Genomic DNA, 23,633 nt, shown 5'->3' with positions numbered 1-23,633 from the left:
TGTCTCATGTTATGCCACTATAACATGACTTGAAGAGTCTAATGACATGAACACTCTTTATTATATCAAGCAGGAGTTTTATACCAGAAAACATTACGGCACTAATGTTGTGACTTTTTAAGGTGGTTGGGCAAATTGGGTTAGAATTCTTGAAAGAACGTTATTGTTCAAGGGCATCACATCATCTTGGTTTCCCTGGTTCAGCAATAATTTCAGGTCTTAGAAGCATGGGGGAAAACTGACCTTTCTCCCTTCCTCCTTATCCTTCCTTTGGTCTCCCCAACTTTATAAATGGATACATATACATTATATAAATCATGAAGGAGATAGAAACTTGGACTTACAAGTCAGGAAGACCTGAGTTCAAGACCCATACTGGTTATGTCCTATTGAACAAATCACTACTAGCATGTATATATAATACATATATATGTCTTTGTATAAGTGTGTGTATATATTTACAAATATTTATATACTTTTGTATAGTTTATATAGCATTTCTGTACTATATCACATGTATATATAATATATGATGTACATGTATGCAAATAGTATGGACCATATTTTTAAAGCCAAGTATTTGGGGTTTTTTGTTTTTTGGGAGAGACCAAGACAGAGGGGCAGCTAGGAGGCACAGTGGATAAATCACCAGCCCTGGATTCAGGAGGACCTGAATTTGAATATGGCCTCAGACACTTGACACTTACTAGCTGTGTTACCCTGGGAAAGTCACTTAACCCTCATTGCCCCACAGGGGGAAAAAAGCTACCAGAGAGACCAAGAGAGAGACAGATACACACTAAACAATGCAGATAGGCATCAAAAATGAAGACACAGCTAAATGGTCCTGAGTGGCAACAGAGATATTTGTTGATGACAGTTTAACACTACCACCATGTAGACTACTTTATCTTTCTCTCTCCTCTACCATCTTCCTTTCTTCTTCTCCTTTTTTCTTTCACTTTGTTCTCTAGTCTTCCCAGGCATAGTCACATATGTTATTTGACCTTTTCATGATGATATAGATGCATAGCATTCAAATTCTTTTTAGATGAATTGGTTTTGCAAATCTAAAACTTGTTTCAAATCATGAAAAGTCATATTGACAACTATCACTTTGTCTTGTTGAAGCAAAAAGTAAGTTCCAAAAGAGCCCAGGTTGCAAAGAACTTAATGGGGAAAAGGGATCATCAGGTTTAATTTTAGCTTAAAAGCAGAAATCTGATTGGGAAACAATTCTTTTAAGTAGCTCAGGATAAAAAAAAAATCTGGAAGATGAAGGGAGTGTTATATAAATTATCTGAAAGTAAGAAATGGTTATACTTTAGCCTTGAAGCTACTCAGATTTATTGATGATAAAATACTACTACTACAGTAGTAGTAGTAGTAATGGTAGTAATAGCATTTATATAGTGCTTTAATGTTTACAAATTGCTATAAACATATTTTCTCATTTTATCTTCACAACAACCCTGGTAAATAGTTACTATTATTTTCTCCATTTTAGAGATGAGGAAACTAAGGCAGATGGGGTCTGTGACTTTCCTGGGATTCCCAGTTATTTAGTGACTGAAGCACAATTTAATATCATCTTCCAGACTCTGTGTCCAGTGCTCTATCCACTGAGCCACTTAGTTGTCTTTATAGGATGAAGAAATCTCAAAATCCCCCAAATGTTGCTATATATAAAAACATTTTGCAAAAGCTAGCTATTGGTTGGAGACATTGTAATTATCTTCCTAAAGTTATCAGTGCTGCCCTCTCCAAATTGTTTATTTTGCTTTTATTAACATTTGTACATATTGTTCCTTTCCCTTCCAGAAGAAAATAAGCTTCTGGAGAACAGGAAATGTTTTTAGTTTCATCCTTGTATCTTCAGTGCTTAGTGAGGTCATTGCCTGGCACTTAGTGGGCATTTAATTATTACTTGTTGCACTTCATTGTATAATCTTTCAAACCGCAGACTACAGTGACTTAAATTCAAATGTACCTTTCAGATTAATTCAGGAAGAGAAAGAGTCCACAGAACTACGTGCTGAGGAAATTGAGAACAGAGTGGCCAGTGTGAGCCTTGAAGGCTTGAATCTAGCTAGAGTCCATCCAGGTACTTCAATCACTGCCTCAGTAACAGCTTCATCACTAGCAAGTTCATCCCCTCCTAGTGGCCACTCCACGCCTAAGCTTACTCCCAGAAGCCCAGCCAGGGAGATGGATCGAATGGGAATCATGACTTTGGTAAGAAAATGAGTCTGGATCATATTAACCTCAAGCTTACTTGAGAAGTAAATACTGTAAGAAAAACCCAATGGCTTATGAACCTTAAGAAAATTTTGTAGTCGATGACACTGTGACAAAACTAAATATGCCCATTGAATTTCCTTCTTAGTAATAACTTAAACACTCTCCAGGGGCATTAAGTCCTTCTTCCTGGAAATAACATGCGAGTTATTTAATGATTTTTAAAAAGTATTTACTTGTATAATTCCATCATTTCATCATTGTGTCTCAATCAATGACAACCACTACTTTTCCATGTCTTTATGAGTTGCTATACCTAAAAAACAAAAAACAAACAAACAAACAAAAAAAACCCAATGTCATCATGGGCTCTAAAACTAAAAAGCAAGGTATGGAAGTTGCAACTTGACAAATTTAGGCATGATGTGAAGATCCTTTCCAATTACAGATGTACAAAAGTGGGATGAGCTGCCTTGGAAAATAGTGGTTGCTTCTTATATAAGGTCTTCACTTAAATGTTGTATGACTACTTGTTGAATATGTCCTAGGGGGAATTCTGTAGGTTATACTCTGAAAGCAGAAGTGCTTTACAGTTCTGAAATTTATTTTGTGTTTCTGTGTGATTCGGTAAATTCATCATCAGAGGGTTTACCAGGTTATTGATATTTTTTTCAGAAAATAAGACATGAAGCAGCTATTATCATCATCAGTTAAAGGGAAGAAAGCTACACCAATGAAATTCTTAAAGTACAGAAGTTAGTTTTGTTCTAATTTAGCTCAAACCCTGAGTTTCCAAATTTATAAGATACCCCCAGCCCCAAAATAAATTTGAGATGAAATACAGAACACTATCAACCAAAGATAAACAAAAAATATGAAGCAGAAGAAACTTTAACCCCACTATGTTTCCATTGCTAGATAAATTTGTCAAAGATATGAGGATAACCTGATAAAATTATATCACATTATAATGAATCTGAGAAACACTGAATACAATTTTAAAAGGAGTGACATCTTTACATACCTTTTTTTTTTTTGGCTGTTAAAATACTCCCATGAAAAATGTCAGCACTTCAGTTTAGCAGTGCTCAAAAGGGAGTCATTTTGGGATTCAATATTAATTGAAATGCAAATTAGTGAACTGTGTATTTATCATTTCAGACTGTAACAGAAGGCTAAGGGGTGTCAGAAGAAATTACAGATTTTAGGAAAGGCACATAAAGCTGAGAAGGAATCAAGGAGACCTTGAGCCTCTTGTACTCACATGGCTTTTGTAAAGTCCACACGTCAAAGCCATGAGAAATTTAGGGAGACATCCAAGCTCATACAGTAAAACTTTCCTTAAAAGAAATTGTTAGAGGACAGGAAGAAAAAAAGACATTCCTAATCTTGGATTTCTTGCCAAGGGAGGAAGAATAAAGAGAGAGATGGGTACCTCCTATCCAAATGATCCTGCTCTTGGGCAAAAGGCTGCCCTCTGGACCCACAGACTCCTTTGCATCAATACAAATGTCAGGATATTCTGGGAAGGATGAAAGGAAATATTCCTGTCGAGTTATCGAGGGTACTCCTTCTAATCTTTCACCATTTTTTGTCTTTCATCTTATATCCCACTGCCCCTCTCCTCTGTTTTCTCAATTCTTTTTACTATTGGTCTATTTTTACTATTTTTGTCTCCCTGCTGTTTTACTTTTTGTCTCTTTCTCTTTCATTGTCAACCTATGCTGTCCTTATTTTCTTCAAGTTGGTGGCTCTTCAACCTTCCTCTCCTGCAGTCTGCATCTGCCATGTGCATGATATGGATCACTTTGGGGGAGGAGGGCAGGGAGCAAGGGAAGCAACTGTAATGAATTCTTTTTTCATGGAGACTACCAAGATTTAGGCATATCCAGTGCTTGTGATCTTGCTGTTCTTCCTTCTCAAAAAAGCACCAAAGGGGCAGCTAGGTGGCACAGTGGATAGAGCACCAGCCCTGGATTAGGGACTACCTGAGTTCAAATCTGGCCTCAGACACTTAACATTGACTAGCTGTGTGACCCTGGGCAAGTCACTTAACCCCAATTGCCTCACTAAAAAAAAAAAGAAAAAAAAAAAGCACCAAAGACATCAACAAGGTGATGTCTTGACTTGTAAGTGGATTGGATTTAAGTGAGGCAGGGCTGAGCAAAGTCATTAGCATCACTCACTCCTTCAGATCTTACCATTTAATTAAAATCTTTTTTTTAAAAGAAGTAATATTTAGGGGGTAGCTAGGTGGCACAGTGGATAAAGCACCAGCCCTGGATTCAGGAAGGACCTGAGTTCAAATCCAGCCTTAGACACTTGACACTTGCTAGCTGTGTGACCCTGGGCAAGTCACTTAATCCTCATTGCCCGTCACTCCCCCCCCCCCAAAAAAAAAAAGAAAGAAAGAAAGAAAAGGAAAAAAGTAACATATAGATAGCATCTGTGTGACTTTTAGCTTAGTGATAGTGAATATTCAATAATGTTTCCAACTAGCTGCTGCTAGTTCATGAACTACTACTTGGCTAGGGTTTGGTCCTAGATATAGGTTCAGATTAATTCCATGATTGGAAAAATATTGGTATCTTATAGAAAGATGCAGTGACTTTAATAAGTTTTCTTAAGTAGTGCATGTTTGGTAAATGTCATTTGACTGGTAACACAATGCTGAAAGAAATTTTATTAACTTGAATACAATAGCTGTAAGATTGAAATGCCCTGGGATAGACAGCTTGGCAATGTAGATTCAGGGCTTCTTTTTAATATAAATTTTATTGATTTTGTTATATCACCTTAATTTCCCCTGTTTCCATCCCCCTCAGAGAGTCATACTGTATAATAAAGAAATTTTTAAAGAAAAAAAAAAGAGGAAAAGAAGAAACAATGGAAGAGAAAAAGCAAACAAGGGCACCAATCTATTAAAAATCTGGGAAAAAAATGTAGGCAATGTTCCACATGCAGGGTTTTCTGAACTCTACATAGGAGTGTTGGTGATCATCATCTCATATCTTGTGTTTAGGGTCATCCTTTGTCTTTTTAATTTATTTTTATTTGTTTTGTGACTGCCATTCTTTCAATTTATATTGTTGTAGTAATTGTGTATATTGTTTTATTTCATGCTTCTATGTATTCATCATAGGTGTCTCTCACAGAAAAGCACCAAATTCAATTGCATGCATATATTACAATGTGTTTAGCCACTCCCCATTTGACAAATCTATTTTGTTTGCAGGTTTTTGCTATCACAGAAAGTACAGAGACACTTAGGAGTTGTTAACCTGAAGTGCATGAACTAACTAACTAACTACACACACACACACACACACACACACACACACACACACACACACGCACGCATGCACACAGGCATATGTATGTATGTGTATTTATATATTTATTATTACATATTTACATATATTTCTATTTCTATTTACATCTTTATATTTCTATTTATATATTTTCATATAAATTGACTTCAAAATCAATGGATTTCCTTTGTAATCCAATGTATTTATTCTATGCCTATAAAAACATTCTTCTCCAGACAGATTTCATCAGATTGCCAAAGGGGCACATAACACACACACACACACACACACACACACACACACGCATATGTATGTATGTGTGTGTCTTTATATATTTTACATATTTACATTTCTATTTTCATCTTTATATATCTATTTATATATTTTTATATAAATTGACTTCAAAATCAATGGATTTCCTTTGTAATCCTATGTATTTATTCTATGCCTATAAAAACATTCTTCTCCACACAGATCCACAGATTTCATCAGATTGCCAAAGGGGCACATAACAAACACACACACACACACACACACACACAGAGTTAAGAACTCTAGGAATAGAGGGACAACCTTAAAGTCTGAAAACCTGCCTATGGCATATACCATAACTTGTCAGAGTCTCAGGCAAGTAACAGAGGCTTAAAGGGTAGTTCCCCAGATTGATGAAATCATAGGACTGGACCAAAAACTTAAAAAGTAACTAGAACTAAAGAATCAGATTTAAAAATACAGTAAATGGAGTTTAGGCAAACTTCATTGTTCAATAAATGTTGTTAACAAAGGTTTGTTTTTTGATTCAATAAAATTGAAAATTTAAAATTAGTTGCACAAATACTAAGAAAAAGGGAACATCCATCTAAGGCCTGGGTACTTAACCTATTTTTGCGACATGGATCCCTTTGGTAAAGTCCATGGACTCCTCAAGAGAAAAAAAAACTTTTAAAATATGCAAAATATATGATATGAAGGAAATCAATTACCTTGAAATACTGTTATCAAAATATATTTTTCTAAAAATGGTTCACAGATATCACATTTAAGAACTACTGATCTAAGTAAAATATCCTTAATTTTCAGTTATAATGTGTATTGAATGAATGAATGGATGGATGGATGGATGAATTAATTAATTAATTAAGAAATATTGAATGAATGATTTTGTATGGAGTTCCTAGGAATTTGAGAAAGGCAGAAATATGGTAAATTAGACACTTATTGTGTCAACGTTACATTTAGCTTGCAATCAGTGCTTAATGTTTATTCATTTTTTTCTTTTTCCTATTAGAAATAGCTAGCATTTATTTAGCTCAATAAGGTTTGCACAGTGCTGTCCATGTGTTTAACTCATTTGATCCTTTTTCTAAATGTTCCACAATTTACTTTGACTACAAACCCTGACCCTGAAATTGATTTCAGATATGTGAAATTTTTTGATTCTAAGAAACTACTATAATTTCAATTATCCTGAAGCTGACAGTGTTATGATTGCTAAGAAATTTAGCAATTGAAAATCCATAGCTATATCTAAGACAAAAAAGTGATATGGAGAAATAATGACTGACTAGTGATTTTGGACTTCAGCTTAGTTTGGCTGAATACAAATTCTCTATATTTGCTTGTGGCTAAAAACCAGAGCTGTACAACTTAGATATTTTCCTAGCTTAATTACCCAATGATGGGTGCATTTGAAAATAAACTTTATTAATTTTTTAAAATAACAGTTATAATTCTCAGCAATACAATGATCCAAGATAATCCCAAAGGACTAATGATGAAGCATACTATTCACCTCCAAAAAAAGAACTGATATTGATAACACAGACTGAAGCATGCTATGTTTCACTTTCTTTCATTTTTTTTCTTTTATGCAAGTTTTCTTATACAAAATGACTAATAGGGTAATGTTTTACATAATTGCATATGTATAATCTATGTCTGATTCCTTGCTACCTCAGGGAAGGGAGAGGGGAGGAAAGGAAGGAGGGATAAAATTTGTAACTTAAAACTTTAAATAAAAATGTTTATTATTTTTTTAAAAAAGTTATATTTGACAATCTTAATTTGAAATCTATTAGAAGATGAGTATACTTCCACCTAAACTACAACTCCTGCTACAGGGAGAAGTTATGGCTAGTAGATTGCTTGAACTCTTGAGCTTAAGCTACAATGGTAGCTCTTGAGCTCAGAGCTACAGTAGGACTAAAGCCAGTTGAGTGTCCACAACAAATCTGGTACCAATATGGTGAACCCACAGGAGTGAGAAGCTACCAGGCTGCCTAAGGAGAAAGGAACTGGCTCAGGTCAGAAATGGACTTGTGCTGATCCAAACTGAGATCGGCCTGTGATTGGCCATAACACTTCTATCTTGGGTGAGATAGGGAGACCCATTAGAAAAATAGATATAGGTATAGATATAGATTATATAGGTATAGATAAAAAAGGAAAGAGTCTTTTATTTGTTTGTTTACATTATAATTTTAAATCATTAAAAATTTAATTAATTTGCCTCAAATTATCCTTGGAGAATTATTCAGGGATCCATTTGTTACTTTGAAAAATAATTAAGGATAAATTAATGTTTTATATCTCATTTAGCATTTTATATGATGTTGTTTATTGACTAGTTTTTTCCCCTTTTTGTCATCTTTTTTTTTCTTTTGGTTACCAATGACAGCCAAGTGATCTAAGGAAACATCGGAGAAAGGTATTGTAGATATTTTAAATAAACTTTGTTGTATGGGTACTTAAAATGCAATATTATATTTTTTCATTAGACTAGTTAAAATGACATTGCCATCAAAGGAAGAGGAGAGACACTGAATTATGGTATACTTCCCTAAATGGTTTAAATAAAAGCATTGATCCTAATTCCTTGAAAATCTATTAGATATTGTAGAAATTGTATTGTATGCAAAATCAGGTGAAGAACTGTCCATCAATTCTAGGAAATGAAGATCTATGTGTTTACTACTTCCTTCTCCCTGAACCCACCCCACCCAAGCCCCCCCCCCAAAAAAGCAGTGGAAAGATGACTAGATTTGAAATCTAGATTCAAATTCTGGCTGTCATTTACTGCTATTTTACCTTGGGCAAATCATTTGACCTCTTGAGGCTTTGGTTTTCTCATATAGATTTTGTTTGTAATGTATAATCCTAAAGTTGCACACACTATCCATATCAGAAAAATAAGCTTTATAATTTCTGAAAATAAAAAGAAAGGCTAATAAATCTCTGAATATCCAAAGAAGAAATTAACATGTATTCTAACTGTGAATAACAAAACAATCTAGAAAAAAATACACACACACACACACACACACACACACACCATGTTAAGAGTTAATCTTCAGGGGCAATCGCAGCTAGGTGGTGCAGTGAATAAAGCACCGGCCCTGGATTCAGGAGAACCTGGGTTTAAATCTGGCCTCAGACACTTGACACTTACTAGCTGTGTGACCATGTCACTTAACCTTCATTGCCCTGAAGAAAAAAAAAAGAGTTAATCTTCAAAAGGACTTATAGTTTCATATTCATAGCAACTAACCCAGATGTCAATTTTGCATTTCTAATGAAATTCACATAAATGTGAAAGATTGGTCAAACCATTCACATTGGAAATACAAAGTAGATTACAAAACACACATTGCTATAATATGCTATATGCTTGAGAGGCAGCCAGTTGAATTATTCAGTCATTAAAAGCCTCCCAGTCCTTTTTTTCTAAGCCGAAAAGAAAATAGATCTTGAAGTATACTACTTCCCTCTCTTAAGTTCATATATGCTGCCTAGAAAACCAGAATTTCCTAAAATTATTATTAATAAATTCAGATAATTTGGCAATCATATTCAAATTGTAATCTTTATAAATATTCATTTTTTATCAAAATACAAGAATAAAAAATGACTCATCCAAGGTCATTTTGACACCAGAATATTTACATTTAATTTCTTATTATTGAAGTCATATTTATCCTATTGAAATATAATGAAGCATTTATTTTTAAATATTTGTTTAAAATAGTTATTAAATATTAAATATTTTAATTTAAAATATTTAAGAAGAGATTATCCTTTCTTTGTCTTTAACATACTTTATGTAATATAAGAAAAAATATGCAATAACAATGTAGAAATTTATTTCTTTATTACAGATGCAAGTTGGTAAATTATCCTTGAATATACACCTCTGTTCCTTCATACAGAGCAATTATGATTTTCCAAACAAACCATATTTAATTGACTTGTTCCTAGAGAATCTTTGTGCCCATCTCCTTGTGAAGTTTATCTCAGTGAATCTTCCAGTAACAAAATTAATCTATCTTTTACAGGATTGTTCTGCCAAATATTTTTCCTTGTATTAAAAAGTCTTTTTTTTTTTCAGTTCTTTAGTGATTCTTATTAAACTTGCATTATAATCGACTGTGTTTCACTGACCAATTTTAAAATATTTAGCTCTTCAAAGTTCTTCCCCCTCCCTTTTCCCCCCCAATTCTTACCTTCCTCAAACTTTATTTTCTTCTCTACCAAAGATGATGGAAGTAATCCACTGTGCTCATCTGGTTATAGGTACCCGTTATGCTGTTCCTCCTGTCCTAGGTTCTATGGATTAGGACAAAAGTCTTTTTGCAGTGCCAATTAAAGTCTTTTGGTCTAAAGAGTAAAGAATGAGCTTGTCTGTAAGTTCCCATTGTAGAGTGAGCCAAAATCTCAGGAGCAATGACACAGAACTCTGAGAATTGATATACCAAGGATAGTAAATCATACCCAGAGGAGAACAAGTAGGTGGATCTAGGACCAACAAGAAGCTGAGAAAGGAGTGTGATCCAAAGATCAGGTTCAAAGATATGACATTGACATCATAGTGAGGGTATTTCAATTTTACAAGGTTTTTCCAGTTTTCTACACTCACTCTCCTCAGGGACTGTGCATTTCCTTTTTCATCATCATTTGAGCCTTCCCTCCCTTCCCACCCCACCAGTTCCCTTGAGATGAGCTGCAGCAGGATAGGATTCATTACTCACATTGTTGAACCAAATGCAGCAGTTTCTTAAGCACTCATGAACTTTTAAGGAATGACAAAGGAGTTACTTAATAAATGCTAGTTGACTGACAAATTTGAATTTTGGCTTATTTATAAAAATGATGTCAATAAAGCTGTCACACACCAATATGTGTGTATGTATGTGTACAGCTATCATAATAACCAATATAATTTGGACATGCTATTATATGACTTTTTTTTACATTATAATATTTTCCTCCTGTTCATTTCTAGATAAGTTTTTGGAGAATAAAGACAATGCCTTATTTAATTCTGTATCTCCTGATGCTTTTATCCCCAGCACTTAGGACAGAATCTGATGCATAGTAGGCATTTACTAAATGCTTATTGTTTGATTGATGCTTAAGACCTCATACTTGTTTCTTAAATGCATTTCATATCTTCCCCACTAGATTGAGCCCTTCAAGGACAGGGAAGCTCACCTTCTGCACCTTTTTAAGTTCCACAGTGCCTTAGATGTACCTTGCTTATTGCCACAATTCATATATTTATTGACTGGAATTGAGTAGAGTGGAAACAGAACAAAATAAAATCAAAGTTGTGAAGACTCGGTTTATGTAGACCCTTCATAGGTTTGAGCATAGACCTGTGTGTATTTTGCAATTGTTCTGTGGAAAGGTTTTGTCATAGCTCACAATTTTGATCCTAGATTGCAGTGGTTGAAGAAGATGGTCGTGAAGATAAAGCAACAATAAAATGTGAGACATCTCCTCCCCCAACACCAAGAGCAATCAGAATGACACATACCCTTCCTTCTTCCTATCACAATGATGCCCGAAGGTAAGCTTCTTCTTATCCACAAACCTGTTCTCCTTTTGAAAGCCCTACCATATGTCAACATAAATAGCCTCTGATAATAAATGCCTCCTGAAAGAATGAATCTCTTTGTAATGATAGAAAGTTGGACTTCTCAAAGCGAGCTGTATTCCATTGTGGGAAATATTGTGTCAATGATTTTCCTGGTTCTTCTTTCTTTACTTGGTACCGTTCATATCTATTCCTTCTTCTCTGAATTCTCCAGATTCATCCTTTCTTTAAGTACAATATATTGGATCACATGCATCATTTATTCTATTAAACTGCCAAAATAAATGTATTCACTGACAGAACTAAAGCTGGACCAAACATTTGGAAGACCCAGAGCTTCTTCATTATTAGGCATATGTGTCAGTTTTCTCTTTTTAATCAGAGTTAGCATTTCATTAGGCTGGCATTGTTGAGTTGCTCCCTTTATCACTCCAGACCATCACCCTGCTCTGTAACTTACAGTGGCAGACAGTTGCCTGGGGCTCTGAGAGGTGATCATGAGTATTGTGTCAAAGATGGAAGGAACTTGAATACGGGCCTTTCTGACTCCAAGGCAGCTAGTTGGTTCCATAGAAAGAGCACTAGACCTGGAGTCAGGAAAACCCGAGTTCAGATTCAGCTGCGCTTCCTAGGTGTGATTCTGGGTAAGTCATTTCATCTCTCTTGGGTTTGGTTTCACTCTCTTTAAAATGGGGAGGGGCATGCCTCACCTCACAAGTTTGTTGCAAGGATACACTGAGATATGGATAATGTGCTTCACACACTAAGTGTTTAATTCATGCTCTACAGCTGAGCCCAACTACCTCTATGTTGTTGCTCAAAACAGTCGCTTTTAATAAAGTAAAGCTAGTATGTATTTAAAATGTCTCATGTCTTGATTGTGATTTCAGACCAAATAGTTTAAGATTGTATTTTTATGGCCAAAAAGAAACAGTACAGTCATGGGAAAATATACTTAATATTTTTGTAGCAGCTTCAACTCCATCACTGGTTGTTGTCATTGTCACAGAAACACGAATGGTAGAATACAAAGGGATCTTAGAAGCTGTCCAAAAACCTAATGTTATAGATGAGGAAAATCAGAATTTGGAGATGTTAATTACTTCATATTGAAGGATCACAATATTTTAGACAGACTTGCTGAAAATCTATCCCCACACTCCTTTAGAGTTGTTGGTTAAGAATCCCTGGACTCAAAAAAATAAAATAAATTAAATTAAAAAAAGAATAATAAAAAAAAAAGAATCCCTGGACTCATGTGTGACCCTGGGCAAGTCACTTAACTCTCATTGCCCTGCAAAAAAAAAAAAAAAAAAAAAAGAATCCCTGGACTCAGTGATCTCTAAAGTCGATTCCAGTTCCCAAGTCACGTAATTAAGTCACTTGATATTAAAAAGGTACTTAAGTGCCCAAGGTTCTTCAGTTAGTAAATGGTAGAGCCAGGATTTCACACTCAGGTTTTTTGGACTCTGAATTTATGCACTTTCCACTAATGATGAAATCACAAGTATGGACCAACTGAGGTAGGATCAGAGAGGGAGGGAGAGAATTTAGGAAGGAGAGAAAATGGAAGATAAGTCTTTGCTTCCCTTCTGCACCATTTACAGTTAAAAAAAAATAATCATGTATCATGCAGATGTGGTGTCCCAACGATATTCTCACTGTTTAATGTTTTTCAGTAGTTTGCCCGTGTCCTTGGAACCAGACACCTTCGGACTTGGCAGTGCCAACAGCAGCCAAGATTCCCTCCACAAAGCTCCCAAAAAGAAAGGAATCAAGTCTTCAATAGGACGCTTGTTTGGTAAAAAAGAGAAGGCCCGGCTTGGACAACTCAGTAAGGAATTATGCTTAATTATTATATTATCACTCTGGCATTTTTTGTGGTTCTATCCACACTGCAGGCTTTCTTTTTCAGACTTTTTTTTCTTGGTGCATTTAAAATCTTTCCACTCTACAAACTTGTGTTTATGACCATGCTTGAGTCCAGTTCTGCCCTGCTATAATTTTTTTAAAAACAAAAGTTCTGATGTGTTACATTAAAACAATTTTGTAGTGGTCCATTTTAGTTTTTCCTGTAAATAATTTTGCTAAGTGATAAGTCTTTCTTTTAAACAACAACAACAACAACAACAACAAAAAATGAAACAGAGCTGACTCTGGAAATCCTAGAAAAAAATAGTGAATCTATGAGACTTGAATAAAACAAAAGCCCCCCCCCAAAAGCATGACACCTAATCAATTATTGAATATTTATTTATTAATCACTTTCTATGTGTTGGGTGTTGTACTGGGTACTTAAAGTGGGGAAAAAAACTGTTCCTGCCCTCAGGGAGTTTTCAATCTACAAGTGGAGACAATGTGTACACATATAAGTAGACACAGAAAATATACAGACTTAAAACAGGAACTAATGGGGTCAAGGTAGGCCATGGGGCTGGGGCCTCTAACAGCTAGAGACATCAGGAAAGGTTTTATGTAAAAACTGACATTTGGTAGGACCTGTGAAGGAAACTAGGGATTCTAACCAATAAGCATGTATTAAGTTCCTAGTACGTTCTGGGTACTCTGATAGTCTCTGGGATATGGTTACAAAAGAATTAAATCACCCTTACTCTCAAGAAATCTATATTCTAATGGGGGAGATGAGTACACACATAGATATACACAGTATACATATAAAGAAAATAAATGCTAGGTAGTTAGGGAAAGCTGGCAGTTTGGGACCCGGGATAGAAGTGAGAGAATCCAGGAGGCTTCATGGAAAGAATGCTGCTTAATCTGTTTCTGAAAGGAAGAGAGAAAGTATCTGAAACACATGTGAGAGAGATCATATTCCAGGCAAGAGGAAAGGTTATTGTAAAGTCAGAGAGATGGATAGAATTTTGTGTGCAAGGAAGAGAGAGAAGGTCACTAAGAATAGATTACTGCATGCTGGAAAGGGAGAGGTAGGAATAATAGCTTGGGACCAAGTAATAAAAGGCTTTAAAACTTAAATGGAGGAATTTATATATTATCCTGGAAGCAATAGGGAACCACAGGGGTTTATTATGTAAGGGAATGATGTGGTCACAAGTCGTCTTTTTTTTTTTTTTTGGCAGGGCAATGAGAGTTAAGTAACTTGCCCAGGGTCACACAGCCAGCAAGTGTCAAGTGTCTGAGGTCAGATTTGAACTCAGGTCCTCCTGCATCCAGGGCTGGTGCTTTATCCACTGTGCCACCCAGCTGCCCCCATAAGTCTTCTTAAGGAAAATCATTTTGACCATTGTGTGGAATATGAATTATAGTGGAGAAACATGTGAAGCAAGTATAAGGTACTGAACTAAGATTGTTGCTGTGGGAATGGAGAGAAAGTATTGGATACCAAAAAAAGGAAGGAAGGAAGAAAGAAAGGAAGAAAATAAGAAAGAAAGGGAAAGAAAGCAGGAAAGAAGTGTCGTGGAAGTATAAATGGTAACTGGATGTATAGGATGAGAAGAAAGTGGGGATTGGAGAATAATGCCAAAGTTTTGATTATAAGAGACTTAAAAATGGTAATATCTTCAAAAAAAATAGGGAAGTTTGGAAAAGAGAAAAGTTTGATCTGCTTTTGATCTATGGATTGGGAAATATATTTGGAACTGCCAACTGGAAATGGCCAAGTAGGCAGTTAGAGACACTGGCTTGGAACTCAAGAGAAGCAGCCGGGCCAGTTCTGTGGCTCTGTGAGTCATCTGTAGAGATCATTTCACATAGATAAAATAATTAAACCCATGAGAGGGATTGAGAGAAAAAAAGAGGGTTCATGAGAGAGTCTTAGGGAACACCAACAACGGGGGGCATGTTCTGGATGACGAGCCAGCAGAGAGATGGAGAAGGTCTTCGGGCAGTTAGGAGAAACAGCAAGAGATAATATTGTCATGAAAACTCTGGGAGGGGAGAGTATCCAGAAGGAGAAGGGGGGTTAAAAAGGATGAAAACTGAGAAAATAGGAGCAGATTTGCCCATTAGGACATCATCAGTAATTTTCAAGGGAGTAATTTTATTTGTGAAATGAATCAAGTGGGATGCCACATTGCAAAGGACTGAGTGATTGAGAAGTGAGGGAATAGAGACAGTGAAAATATAGAGGTGTTTTTTTGTTTTTGTTTTTGTTTTTTCCCCAAGAATTTGAGCAAGAAGGAGAGGAGATGGGGCAGTTGTTCTCTGAGTCATTACGACCTGAGTTCAAATCCAACCTCAGACACTTACTAGCTGTGTGCCTCTGGGCAAGTCAGTGAACCCCAGTGAAGGAAGGAGGGGGAGGGAGAAAGATAGAGAGAGGGAAGGAGGGAGAAAGAGGAGAGAAGAGGAGAGGAGAAAGGTTTAAAGTGTTTATGGTCCAGTAAAAGTTTTTTAAGGATGAGAAAGGTTTTGGAAATTTTGAGGGCAATAAGGGGAGGAATGAGTCAATAGGTAGGGAAGAGGTTGAAGATATGAGAAAGGGAATGTTTGAGGTAGAGCTGAGAAAGGAATGCATTGCATGCCTTGGAGACATTCTGGGAAAAACCACAGAAAAGAGAGCTGGAAGATATTCTGTGAAGAAAGTCAAGAAAGCCATGTTGGCCAAAATAAAGAGTACATGAGGGGCAGCTCAGTGGCACAGTGTATAGAGCACCAGCCCTGGAGTCAGGAGGACCTGAGTTCAAATACGGCCTCAGACACTTAACACTTACTAGCTGTGTGACCCTGGGCAAGTCACTTAACCCCAATTGCCTCACCAAAAAAAAAAGAGTACATGAAGGGGAGTAATGTATAATTTGGATAAAAGAGTAGGTCAGAACTAAAGTAATAAAGGGCTGAAAAGGCCAAACTGGAGTTTGTCTGGAAACTTGTATGATTTTTTTTTTTTAGTGAGGCAATTGGGGTTAAGTGACTTGCCCAGGGTTACACAACTAGTGTTAAATATCTGAGGCTGGATTTGAACTCAGGTACTCCTGACTCCAGGGCCGGTCCTCTATCCACTGCGCCACCTAGCTGCCCTGGGAATCTTTTTTTTTTTTTTTGTGGGGCAGTGAGGGTTAAGTGACTTGCCCAAGGTTACACAGCTAGTAAGTATTAAGTGTCTGAGGCTGGATTTGAACTCAGGTCCTCCTGAATTCAGGGCTGGTGCTTTATCCATTGTACCACCTACCTGCCCTGATTTTTTTTTTAAACCTTATAATGACTAGAGTTTCCAGGTTTTTGTGGGGCAAGCGGGAGAAGATGAGGGTTATTAACAAGTGTTGATTGTGCTCAAATATGAGATTATTATACATTGTCCCACAACTGAACTTGGTACCAGGGAACAGACATTCTGGGCAGTGTCTTAGATGATGACTGTCTGGCAATATCATTTATGATTGGGTCCTCCATCCTACCAATTTCCTTAGCTTTTACATGTATCCAAATGGCTAGTTAGATCACGTATCTCATTTTCTCATCTCCAATGTTGATAGTCCAGTGTTTTTTTGTTTTTGTTTTTGTTTTGATTTTTTGTTTTTGTTACATTCGTCTTTTCCTTGAATTCTGTTTGGGAGGGTGACTAGAGTTAGTCTGACCATTAGGGTGCAGTTTCACTCATAACCCACAACACTACAGGGGGGGGGGTGAAAATGAAGTAATTGACTCAGCATCACAGATTCCTCATCCCTTTTTTTGTTTGTTTCCCAACCCAAGAAAAGTCAGATTTATTCAAAAGTCAGGCTCCCCAGGCTTAGGTTCTTGACTTGGCAGGGGGACACTTTCCAAAGATGGTATCTTTGGTTACCAATTTTGGTCTATAGCCTTCAAAAAACATTTTTTAAATAAAAAATCTTTCCAGACTTTCCCAGTGTGAAACCCACTGAGAACATTAGAAGCTGTAGGAAACTACTCTGCCACCAGCTGAGTGATTAAGTATAATTAAGCAGGAGTATTAAACTTCTTTGGAGCTATGTGCTCCAGGGGAGTAAGCTCTCAAGCTGACGGTGGGGGTGGGTGAAGGGGCTTTGGAGGGAGGGGGTAGTGCTCATAATTGAGTAAGGGGATGTTTGATTGCTCAGTACATAAAAGTGAGTCACCAAGATAGATTTCATTTCTCTTCCTTCTGTTTCCAGTTTCTTTGCTTTGTCGTCCAGTTGTGAGTTTTATAATACCAGCTTGTTTTTAACTTTTGATATACAACAGTGCATACCAAGTAGCCTGGTAGGCCATTGTTAAATGTCTTTTCCTCTTGCCTAACATTTTACTAACATGATCAGTCACTTTTTCACCTACAATTTTGTCAATGGCAACAAGCCTGAAATTTCAGGTCTTGGTTTTTTTCAACCTCTTCCTATATCTCTTCTTCCTGTCTTTTTTTTTTTCCTCAATCTAATCCTTGACTATCCAGATTACTACTTTGGAATTTTTTTTGTTTGGGGGGGGGGAGTTAGAAATAGATTTTTTTTCAAAAATCAGGCAGAGCATTTATTAAGTGTTTGCTCTTTGCCAAATATAATGTATTGGGGACTCATATACAAGTGAACAAGGTAGTCCTTGGCCCTCTGGGGCTTATATTTTAATGTGTGGAAGACAACAAATAAAAGGGAGCTACAAAGGAGAAGGACTAACTTGGTGGCTCACTGCTGAGCCTGGAGTCAGGAAGACCTGAGTTTAAATCCAGTCTCAAGGGGCAGCTGGGTGGTATAGTAGATAAAGCACCAGCCCTGGATTCAGGAGGACCTGAATTCAAATCCAACCTCAGACACTTGGCACTTACTAGCTGTGTGATCCTGGTCAAGTCACTTAACCCTCATTGCCCCACCCAAAAACAAATCCAGTCTCAGACACTAAACTAGCTGTATGACCCTGTATTAACCTCTGTTTGCCTTAATCTACTGGAGAAGGAAATGGCAAATCACTCCAGTATCTTTGCCAAGAAAAGTCCGTGGACAGTATGGTCCTTAGGGACACAAAGAATGGGACATAACTGAAAGAGTAAGGAACAAAAAGAAGACTTTAGATGGGTGGAGGAGAAAACTTAATAGTTCTCCAAATATTTAAAATATTAAATTAAAAATAATAAGAGCTATTATTTTAAAGATGAATTAGACTTATCCTGCTTGGTCTTAGAGAGCTAAACTAAAAGTAATGAGGAGAAGCTGCTGAGACACATTTTTGATGCAAGGATAATCACACTCTGCCTCATGTACTAAGAGCATGCATTTTATATAAGGAAAAAGTCTAAGTATCTACAACTACGCAGGAGTGGCATGAACTGCCGTGGGAGCCTTTGGATACTCATTCCCTTGGGGTCTTCAGGCAGAGGCTAGATTTCTGCTTGTTTTGGTGATTTGTTTTGTTTTATAGAGGAGGTTCCTATTTGGGGATAGGTTGGACTAGATGAGCTCTGGGATTGGGCACTTCTGCCCCCGAGAGTCTATGTTTCTGCATCAGTGTGCTAACCACTTTGACTTGAATGGAGAGCTCCTGTAAGGGAGGGGTACAAGAAAATGCTGGAAAGAGAAGATGAGGACAGGATGGAGAGCCTTAAATGCCAATTCTTAGCATGTACTTCATCTTCAAGCTTTTGGGGAGTCCATGGTGGGTTTTGAAAAACAACATAGGGGCAGCCAGGTGGCGAAGTGGATAAAGCACTGGCCTTGGATTCAGGAGGACCTGAGTTCAAATGTGACCTCAGACACTTGACACTTGCTAGCTGTGTGACCCTGGGAAGTCACTTAATGATTATTGCCCCACTAAATAAACAAATAAACAAATATATGTGGATGAATGAATAAATAAATAAATAAATTGCTTTAATTCTTCCTTAAGACAGTGTTGAGAAGGAGTTATTGGAAATCTTATTCTACTTGACACTTGCTAGCTGAGTGACCCTGAGCAAGTCACTTAACCCTCATTGCCCCACCAAAAAAAAACAATAAATAAATAAATAAATTGCTTTAATTCTTCCTTATGACAGTCTTGAGAAGGAGTTATCAGAAATTTTATTCTATCCATTTTATGGAGAAGAAAATTTTGGTTTAGAGAGGCTAGGTGATTTGTCCAAGGTTATACAACCTGGAGCCAGCAGACACAGAACTGGTAACTACCAAAATGCTATATATTCAGAATATTTCCTAACATCTCATTTTTCTATTGAGTTTTTTTTAATAGAAACTAAATATCCTATAATTGTCCTGGGATATGCTTTAGCATTTCTGCTCTGCAGTGCTTTCCTTATTTATATCTGTTCTCCCTTAAAACACTGTGTTCTTGAAAAAGAACTCATTTAAATAATAATATAGACTTTTCCTTGTTTTACTATGAAGGGAAGATTCATTTGACCACCTGGTAACTCAAAATGTTTCTGATTCTATTAAATAGCTCTCCATCTGGACTGATTGAGAATTTTATAACTTTTGACTGAATTTGTTAATTCCCATTTAAATCCAAAAGACCTATTTTATTACCACTAGCAGATTATGCATAATAAATTATGAATATATAGTAACTCAAATGTGTGAAAAAGAACAATAAAATGAAAGTCTTCACCCACTCTTCCATGGAAAAGTCACATCTTATACAATAAGCCTTAACAAACACTTTAGCCTCATGGTGAATTACTTTCCCAAAATAATAGAATTTAGTGCCTTACTTAAGTAAGCACTAATATAAGTAACCTTAAGTTAGTTGTGGGCATACCTTCATATAGGTTCGAGGGGGTCAAAGAAATTGAAATTTTCAATGCTTAAAAAATAATTTTGAAATGTTCATGGAACATATACATAATTAGATAAGATGCATTTGTGATCCCTAAAATCCAATTCACCAAATCAGAGCGATGTGTTGGCATTTACAAAGGAAATGACTTAGTTACTCAGTATCTCTTGGTACTAAGAGCGAGGATATTAAACTAGAAGAGATTAAATTAGCGGTTGTAATACTCTCAATGAGATTTAAAAAAAAAACAATCAACAACCAATTTACCTTGTAACAGTATAATAAACGGCCTAAGTGCTATGCAAAGCAATAGGACTTTGTTTCACTCTCTTTCCCACCCCTCCTCTATTAACTCCATTGGTTAGCTCCCCATTACATCTAGGGCAAAATATCTTTTATTTACAAGCTCAGTCTTTTCTAGCTTTTCAGCTTTTCTTCCATGTCTATATATTGAACTACTTACTGTTCAGCACATCTCTCCCTCTTTCATTTCAGTATCAAGCTGGCCCATGATTTTTAAAATTGATTATTGTTATTCACTTGTGTCTGACTGTGACTCCATTTGGGGTTTTCTTGGCAAAGATACTGGAGTGGTTTGCCATTTCCTTCTCCAGTTCATTTTACAAGGGAGGAAACAGAGGCAAACAGGGTTAAATGACTTGCCCGGGGTCACGCAGCTAGTGTCTGAGGCCACATTTGAACTCAAGAAGAAACTTCCTGATTCCAAGCCCAGTGCTCTGTCTACTGTGCCACCTAGCTGCCAAATTTGGTACTTAATAAATGCTTATTGATTGATTATTGATTGATTAATTGATAACTTTGTATTCTCTGAATACCTTGTGGTCAATGCACTTCCTTCTCACCTCCAACACTTAGAGTCCCTGATTTCTTTCATGATTCACTTCAAGTACTACCTTCTCCTGCTCCCTTCAGCTACTAGTGTCCCCCTCCCCAACCTACCTTGTGATGTTTGTGTTGTGTGAATATTTATAATAGCCAACATTTATGTAACACATTAAGATTTGTACCTTTGCTTTACATATATTATCTCAGTTGATATTTATCCATGTATATCTTGTCTCCCTATTAGAATGTAATATCCTTTAGGGCAGGAACCTTTTCACTTTTGTCTTTGTGCTCCCATCTCCTAACTTAGTGCCTGGTACTTTTTTTTTTTTTTAAGTGAGGCAATTGGGGTTAAGTGACTTGCCCAGGGTCACACAGCTAGTAAGTGTTAAGTGTCTGAGGCTGGATTTGAACTCAGGTACTCCTGACTCCAGTGCCGGTGCTCTATCCACTGCGCCATCTAGCTGCCCGTGCCTGGTACTTTTTAAGGAGTGTTTAATAAATGCATGTTAATTGATTGATTAAAAAAAAGCAAACAGCCAGAGTTGACATATTAATTTGGTTAGATGCTTCCTATACTCTTTTTGTTGTTGTTGGATTTTTGTTTTGTTTTGTTTTTCCTACACTCTTGGAGTAGGAGACAAGTTGTTAGTTTTAGTAGGGCTCAATTATTATAACAACATTGTAAAATTCTGGGCTTTTTTCTCTAAGAGATTTAGCATTAGCTAAACCTTTCTATCTATTCTTGACAGTATCTGCAGTTTGAACTTGAACTTTGCAGCTAAATAAATGGCTTAATAGAATTAGCTAATGGTAATGGGCCTTTTTTACCCCTTTCAGTATTTTCTGAGTCTAACTAGTACTGAAAAGAAAGGATACAGAAGAAAATGCTCATTTTTACAGTTCAATAGATAATTTATGAGTTAATTATCCACTTAAGAGCCCTGAAAGAAATAATTACATTGTAAATTGCAATAGTTTTACTGTTAGTGCCCGGCATGTTTTTATTTCTCCCCTTTTTCTGCCCCGAGGCTGTGTGTGCTCTATGAACCAATAACACTTGCATGAAACCAAGTGTTATAGAATTTGCTGGGGAATGACACTGTACCCACCAGGGGTTTTGGATGAAAGTTTTTAGAATTTTCAAAGCACTTGTATAAAAATAATTAGACTTGAGTATGAGAACCATTATTCTTTAGAAAGAAAAAAAAACGCCTTCTAAATGTTAGCACATATTTTAACCAGTTTTAACATAGTTCTAAGTTAACATATCAAAATTTTTTACTCTTTGGAATAGTGTTTATTGGTATGCTTAGGTAAGATAGAGCACTGGGTCTAGAATCAGAAAGACTCCTTTTCTTGAGTTCAAATCTGCCTTCAGACATTTACTAGCTATGTGACCCTAGACAAGTCAATTCACCCTGTTTGTGTCAGGAACTTCATCTCTAAAATTAGCTGTAGAAGGAAATGTCAAGTCAAGAAAACCCTGAATGGAGTCACAAAGAGTTGGATATAACTCAAATGAATGAACAACAATAAGAAGAAGTTAGGCGGCAGGGAAAGAGGGTGAAGTTTGAGAGAAGTTGAGAGAGAAATGATTGACCATTTTCTTGAAAAATTTTCCATATGCTCTTTCTCTTAATCACAACTTAATCCTCTTGTGAAATATTTACCTGCCAACCTACCTATTTATAATTCATTGCAATTCCACAAATATGATACGCTAGACATTTGGGACATAAATATGTAACTTACAGTTTAGTTGGGGGAGGAGTGATCAGTGCATCACATACAAGAATAGCTGTTAAAATATGATTAAAGAGAAATTAAATATAATACCATGAGAAGTGATGGGAGTAGAAAGGAAGTAGGCCAGGGAAAAGTGTCAAGGAGAACCAGCACCTGATCCAGACCTTGTAAATATAAAACTGTCATCAGCAGGAGGTGTGGATGGAATCCATAATACAAGTATTATAGTGCCTATTTTGCATAATAAGCAATTAAGCCTTAGAGAAATCAAGTAATTTGGACATTGGGGAAAAGTAATAAATATTAGGGGAAAAAATTTGAACCCAACCTTTTTGGATTTCATCTGCTATCATATACAGGTTTTCTCAAGTATCCACAGAAAAAAACAGCCTTGAGGGACACAGACAAACATACACACACACACACACACACACACACACACACACACACACACACACACACACACACGATGAAAGGGAAAGAAAGAGTCTTTAGGAAAAAGACTTTAGAGACTGAAAAAAAACCACTCAGATAGAGGAGGAAAACCAAGGGGATAACTTTATCTAGAATACCAAGAAAGGAGGCTAGGGAAAATATGGCAGAGGGAGGGATGGACAACAAGATCAAATGTTAAAGAAGGTTCTGAAGCACATCCACCAGGACTTCTCCACTGAGTAGGTGTCGGGAATGAAGGAAAAAGAAAAGTCAGAGGTTTAAAAGGATGAGGAGTGAGAGAAAAAAACATTAGATATCTCATTTAAAAGTTTACTAGTGGGGCAGCTAGGTGGCACAGTGATTAGAGCACTGACCCTGGATTCAGGAGGACCTGAGTTCAAATCCAACCTCACCAAAAAAAAAAAGTTTACTAGTGACATTGGAATGAGCATCTTGGGTGGGGATAGCTGCCAAAGTTCTAGAGACTAGAGAAAGCAAGAGGA

General features: G+C 36.5%; 1 protein-coding gene across 35 annotated transcripts in view; it reads left to right on the top strand.

Moving 5' to 3' along the window:
- The window catches only part of PPFIA2 (PTPRF interacting protein alpha 2), a 677,893-nt gene that overhangs the window by 584,972 nt on the left and 69,288 nt on the right, over nt 1–23,633 (top strand). For 22 of the 35 annotated variants that reach the window (XM_043966213.1, XM_043966212.1, XM_043966211.1 and 19 more), the window contains 4 exons: nt 1,998–2,235; nt 8,227–8,256; nt 11,264–11,394; nt 13,101–13,255. In XM_043966213.1, coding sequence (XP_043822148.1) covers nt 1,998–2,235; nt 8,227–8,256; nt 11,264–11,394; nt 13,101–13,255 — 554 coding nt within the window. The remainder of the gene's footprint in view (nt 1–1,997; nt 2,236–8,226; nt 8,257–11,263; nt 11,395–13,100; nt 13,256–23,633) is intronic. The other 13 variants (XM_043966209.1, XM_043966215.1, XM_043966226.1 and 10 more) reach the window with 1 other exon arrangement.

The sequence above is a fragment of the Dromiciops gliroides genome, chromosome 5 (genome assembly GCF_019393635.1).
Source record: "Dromiciops gliroides isolate mDroGli1 chromosome 5, mDroGli1.pri, whole genome shotgun sequence".
NCBI lineage: Eukaryota > Metazoa > Chordata > Mammalia > Microbiotheria > Microbiotheriidae > Dromiciops > Dromiciops gliroides.
The sequence above is the reverse complement of the archived record's forward strand: the minus strand, read 5'-3'. Positions and strand labels throughout refer to the sequence as shown.